At 53.1% G+C, this 6,501-nt stretch overlaps 1 protein-coding gene across 1 annotated transcript in view; it reads right to left on the minus strand.

Annotated features, from left to right (window-relative positions):
- Nucleotides 1-4,133, minus strand: part of LOC308175490 (HORMA domain-containing protein 1-like) — a gene marked incomplete at both ends in the record, with an annotated part of 14,802 nt that extends 10,669 nt beyond the window's left edge. The window contains one exon of the mRNA XM_080551151.1: nucleotides 4,101-4,133. Coding sequence (XP_080407277.1) covers nucleotides 4,101-4,133 — 33 coding nt within the window. The remainder of the gene's footprint in view (nucleotides 1-4,100) is intronic.
- Between the last annotated feature and the right edge of the window lie 2,368 nt (nucleotides 4,134-6,501).

Below are 6,501 nucleotides of genomic sequence, written 5' to 3' on the forward strand. Positions count from 1 at the left end.
CTGCAGGGGAGGTAGGACTGGAGGCCGGCCTCTGCGCGGTGGCAGGGCCAAGTCCAGGGGCAGTTCAAGGTCCAAGTGGGCCGGTTTGAGGCGATCAACGGACACACACTCAGGCCTACCCCCCATGTCAACCATGAAGTTCTTGGCTCCGGCCTCGATGACACGGAAAGGCCCGTCATAAGGAGGACGTAGTGGAGTCCTGTGGCCATCATGACGAATGAAAACGAACCTCGCCGAGTGCAGCTCCGGGGGCACCCTCGAAGTAGGGACACCATGCTGCGTAGTCGGGACCGGGACGAAGGTCCTGGCGCTGTCCAGCAGGGAGGCGCGCTGAGCGGCGGCGGACCAGGGCTCCGTTGACTTGGGAATGAAGTCACCGGGGACCCGCAGCGGCTGTCCAAACACCAGCTCAGCGGACGACGACTGGAGGTCCTCCTTAGGCGCTGTCCTGAGCCCCAGCATGACCCACGGCAGCTTGTCAAGCCAGTTGCTGTCCGTGAGGCTGGCTCGAAGGGCGGCCTTCATGGATCGATGGAAACGCTCACAGAGCCCGTTCGCCTGCGGGTGATAGGCGGTTGTGCGGTGGAGCTTGACCCCCAGATTCTCCGCCACCGCTGCCCACAGCTCTGAAGTAAACTGTGAGCCACGGTCAGAGGAGAGATCAGCAGGGGTGCCGTAGCGGGAGACCCACACCGCGATGAACGCCCGGGCCAGGTCGGGGGCTGTCGTTGAGGAGAGCGGAACTGCCTCCGGCCAGCGAGTCGTCCTGTCCACCATGGTAAAGAGATAGGTGTATCCGTGCGAGGGGGGCAGCGGCCCTACCAGGTCCACGTTTACATGATCGAACCTCCGCTCAGGCACAGAGAACTGCTCCAGGGGGGCCTTGACGTGTCGATGCACCTTGGCGCGCTGGCAGGCGATGCACGTGTCTACCCAGGCCCTCACATCCCTCTTGAGCCCATGCCAGACGAATTTCTCTGACACCAGCCGCGAGGACGGTTTCCTACCAGGGTGAGACAAGCCGTGTATCGCCTCGAAGGCGGGGCGCCTCCAGTTGGCGGGGACCACCGGTCGTGGCTGACCCATGGAGACGTCGCACAGGAGCGTGGCCCCTGCGTCACCGAAAACCACCTCTTCTAGGCGCAGTCCTGTGTCCGACAACTTGAGAGCCTGGACGGCGGGGTCGGCGGCCTGGTCTGCAGCCATGCGCGCGTAGTCCAAACCCAGTTGGACCGCACCAACCACCGCCCTGGAGAGACAATCCGCGACCTGGTTGGACTTCCCAGCAACGTGCTGGATGTCTGTGGTGAACTCGGATATGTAGGCGAGCTGGCGCTGTTGGCGGTCGGACCACGGCTCCGCCACCTTGGACATGGCGTGCGTGAGTGGCTTGTGGTCCACGTAGGCCGTAAACTCGCGGCCCTCCAGTAAAAAACGGAAGTGTCTGACAGCAAGCCACAGCCCGAGGAGCTCCCTGTCGAATGTGCTGTACCTTTGCTCTCTGGGAGACAGCTGGCGGCTGAAGAATGCAAGAGGCTGCCAGGCGTCCCCAACCCACTGTTCGTACACCGCTCCCACAGCAAAGTCAGAGGCGTCCGTGGTGAGAGCAGTGGGTGCCGAGGGCGAGGGGTGGGCCAACATGGCAGCGCGGGCCAGGGCCGCCTTGGTGTCCTGAAAGGCTTTGACACGCTCCGCCGTCCAGTCCACCGGCTGCTTCAGAGTCTTGCCCTTCTGGGCATCGTACAGAGGCCGCAGGATGTGAGCGATGTGGTGGAGGAAGCGATAGTAGAAGGTTACCATCCCGATGAACCCCTTGAGCTCGCTGATTGTGCTGGGGCGCGGGAAAGCAGCGACAGCTTCCACCTTCGAGGGGAGGGGGGTCACCCCCTCTGCGGAGACCCGGTGCCCGAGAAAGTCGATGGTGTTCCGTCCGAACTCACACTTCGCCGGATTGACAATCAGCCCATGTTGGCTGAGCCGTGTGAAAAGGGCCCGGAGGTGGGACAGGTGCTCCTCCTCCGTGGTGCTTGCGACGAGGATGTCATCCAAGTAGACGAAGAGGAATGGTAGGTCCCGGAGCACCGAGTGCATGAGGCGTTGGAAGGTCTGCGCCGCGTTCTTCAGGCCGAACGGCATCCGCAGAAACTCGAAGAGTCCAAATGGCGTGATTACGGCCGTCTTAGGGACATCCTCGGGGTGCACCGGCACCTGATGGTACCCCCGTACCAGGTCCACTTTGGAGAAGAAGCGTTTGCCTGCCAGGTCCGCTGAAAAGTCCTGGACATGTGGGACCGGGTAGCGGTCAGGCTTGGACGCGTCGTTGAGGCGGCGGTAGTCCCCACATGGGCGCCACCCGCCGTCTGACTTAGGGACGATGTGCAGGGGAGACGCCCAGGGGCTGCTCGAGCGCCGAACGATGCCCACCTGCTCCATATGCGCAAACTCCGCCCTGGCGATGGCCAGCTTCTCCGGGTTGAGGCGCCTGGCCCTGGCGTGGAGGGGAGGCCCCTCGGTCTCGATGTGGTGCTCCACTCCGTGTTTCACCGTGGGCGCGGAGAAGGTGGGCTTGGTAAGGTCGGGGAATTCGGCGAGCAGCCGAAGGTACTGGTCACTTTCGGCGAGCGTATTGGACCACCCGCTGTAGACCGCCTCCCCCTGCGTACAGGCGAAGGAAGCGAAAGTCTGTGAGTTGACCAGGCGCCTGTTCCCCACGTCCACCAACAGGTTGTGGGCGCACAGAAAATCCGCACCAAGGAGGGGAAATGTGACAGCCGCTATGACAAAATCCCACGAAAAGCATTGTCCTCCGAAGCACACGTCCACCGCCCTAGTGCCATAAGAGCAGATAGGTGTGCCGTCCGCGCCTGCCAACTGCGGACCACGCTCCTCCTTCGCCACATCCGATCTCTCTGCCGGAATGATGCTCCACTGGGCACCTGTGTCACAAAGAAAACTGCGACCAGAGGCGGTGTCTTGTATGAAGAGCAGCCTGTTGGTGACGCCAGCGCTCAGGGCCACTACTGAGTGCCGGCCCCGCCGTTTCCCGTCGGTCCGAAGGTGCAGGGTGAGCGGCACCGTTTGGCCTTGGCGCCAAAAGTGGCGTGGTAGAAACAATGGCCCGCAGCGTTACCCTGCTGGCCAGAAGGTCTGGCGTCATCCTTCGCTCTCCTGCGACGGTCGGGTGGCGGGGCGGCCGCGGGAGCGAGCAGGTCGGGGGACCGTTGAGGCATGGCCAAGACGAACCGGTCCGCCTCCCTGGCCAGGGCGCGGGGCTCCATGATGTCGGTGTTGGCCAGCGCCATCCTAACTTGAGCTGGCAATGTGCGCATGAACAGCTCTGTGAAGAGGATCATGGGGTCTTCTGTACCGAGCAGGTTTAGCATCCTCTCCATGCGCGCAGAAGGCCTCTCGTCACCCAAGTCCGACATGGCAAATAGGCGACGCACCCTCTCCGCAGTGGACAGTTCAAATGTCTCTAGAAGCAGGGCCTTGAGGCGCTCATATTTGTTCGTCGTCGGGGGAGCAGACAAAAAACCTACCACTCGAGCTGCGGTGGAGCTGCCCAACATTGCCACAGCATGGTTGTACCGGTCGTCGTCGTCATCGATGTCACTTTTGTTAAAATGTGCCTCTACAATAGCAAACCATGCAGCAGGCGTTGAGTCCCAGAACTGTGGTAGCTTGAGAGTGGGAGTGTGCGCACCACGCGTTACCCTGACAGGGGATGGTGATGGCTGCCGCTGGTTTGAACGTCTTCCTCGCCCGGACATTTTGCAGGATCGTAATGTTCGCTCGCTGGTTTTTGTACACAATCACGTTAACAAAAATCCACGTCGGGGGTCACCAGTGTAGTGCCGGAGGAAAAAGGAAAGACGTAGGCAACGTAATGATAACTGTTTAATCAAAATAACAACTTGTACACTCCGTACAGGACCAGGAAATCGATCACCAAAACTCTTGTATCTAAACAGGAAGTTGCAACGTTAATAATCCTCCCCTCTGCCCCTAGTGCCAGAACTGGTTCCCTCCCACTACACAACCAACAGTAAGAGGAGAACATGAACCCATAATGTAGTCACTACACTAGTCAGAAACTTTACCTGAGTGTTTTGCACACTTTGCTCACAAGCCATGATGGTTCAAATCAACACCGTCAGTTACAGGATTTCTTGTCAATCGACGAATATCTACTGACGACAGATGAATCAGAACCCAAATATTACAATTGACCAATGAGACAAATCTTCTACGCAGGCTGAATGTGTATGTATGTTAGCTGCGCTGACTAACTAACTGGCGATGACTGGGCCGAGAGTCGTTCCCGCGTGACCAGGGTTGCCAGGGTTGCCAGATGGGATTGAGAATGTCCTGCTTTAGAAGCACAGTCTAAAAACCTACTAAATCCTCCAAAAACCAGCCCAAAACCTATATTGTCAGAAAACCGCTAATTACTATTGGGCAGATGCCCATCTCCTGCCCCTAAACTGTATGTCTGTTATCAATGATGTTTATAAAAATAAAATATAAACCTGCACATTGTCTGTAGCTACAAGGGATTTTTATTTTTATTTTTACCGGCCCAGTGTGATCAAAAGTAGCCCGTTCGGCGGTAACCCACCCGATATGGCAACCCTGGTAGGCAATCAGAGTCACGGCAGCTAAAGTAGCCAATCAGAGTGCACGACAGCTAAAGTAGCCAATCAGAGTGCACGACAGCTGAAGTAGCCGATCAGAGTGCCCGACAGCTGAAGTTGCCTGTCAGAGGGCGGAAAGACAAGCCACTTCTTGATGCTACAAAGCTTAGCATGCCCTGGCAAAGGTTATTAATTTATAATGTATCCGCTTGTTAAGTCGTGACGTATTTCCGGAGCCAACGTTGGCTGAGGCGCTGTCTTCGAGATGCCGAAATAATAATAATAATTAATTATATTTATATAGCGCTCAAGAGGCTCAAATACCCTGACAATATGGAGAAAACGGTAAAGTGCTGTGTCCCTTGTTGTATGAATAGATCCGAGTCTAAAAAACGATTAAACTGTCATTCTACCGCTGTAGTTCACAGGTACTCCGGTGCGGAGAATTTCTGATTTGGACTCGGAAATGGCTAAACGTCACTTTTGACGTCAGACTTAACAAGCGGATAACAATAACCATTAATATGTGATAAAATGCACATTTGAGATTTATTTGGTTGATCTTAATGCTAATTTTGATGCAGCATCCGAATCTCAGCAGCCGAATCTCCTTATTTTAATGTCGTTTTTTAATTATTATTTTTATTTTATTTAACCAGGAATAAAACAACTCTTTGAGATTAAACATCTCTTAGACAACAGCACAACTACAGGGTTACATACATAACATAAAACAAACATAAAGCAGTTTAAAATAAAGACAAGGACGAATTACACAGAACCGTCATCATTCAAAACATTTGCAGCCAGATGGAACGTCTGGACGAGGAGCTTGTCAATCACTTGGATTTGTCGTATTTCAATTGGCTGTTCTGGCAAGTCAATCAACGTGTTTCCTCTCTTACCATTGGTTACTGTGGATTGTGGATTGTGGATTGTGGATTGTGTACATAGCCTTTATTTATGTAAACCTTTATTTATGTAAACCAGCTCCTTGTGGTTTGTGGATTGTGTACATAGCCTTTATTTATGTAAACCTTTGTTTATGTAAACCAGCTCCTTACCTTCTTGTGATTTTATTCTTTTTCTAAAAGTTTTATTTTTTTCCTTTCCTAACACCAGGGGAGCCACCCCTCCTAAATTTCGTTGTTTGGTACCTGTACTGTAGCAATGACAATAAAGTCCATTCATTCATTCATGTATATGTCTATTCACACTAATATCACCTCAGGGGACCAGGATTATCACCCTGATGTGTTTAATCTAACACTACTCAGGCTATCTCCTTATCTCAATCTAAGTACACTACTTATTACACTACTGAGGCTATCTCCTCATGTGTTTAATCTAAGTACACTACTTAGTACAATACTCAGGCACTACTCACATCTCCTTGTCTCAGTGGAGGCCCCTCCCCTGGCCTCAGTAGGTATATTCAGGGTCAGGGTTAGGGTCAGGGTCAGGGTTAGGGTTAGGGTCAGGGTCAGGGTTAAGGTCAGGGTTAGGTTTTGTGTTATGAGGTTTAAAAAGGGACAGGGTTGTCCTTTGTGCTCAGGCACACTGCTCCGCTCTACCCCTATATATAAAATCATAAAATAAAAAGAATACAATACTGCAAGCGACAGTGATCACCAGGAGGTTGAATGAACCAGGCCAAAAGGTGTTAAAATACCAGGGTAGAGGCTGCTAAATGGGGTGTTGGGTGTTTATATCTCTAGGCTTCATAAATATTAATAAATAAAATAATTAAAATACATTTGCATAAGTGCTGTAAATGGGGATAATAAGTTAAGGTAATAAGTGCTCTAAAAGGAGAAATTCACACAATAAATATAATAAAATCACTCCTCAATACTTAAAAAAGGAA

The sequence above is a fragment of the Nansenia antarctica genome (genome assembly GCF_963989245.1).
Source record: "Nansenia antarctica genome assembly, contig: SCAFFOLD_132, whole genome shotgun sequence".
NCBI lineage: Eukaryota > Metazoa > Chordata > Actinopteri > Argentiniformes > Microstomatidae > Nansenia > Nansenia antarctica.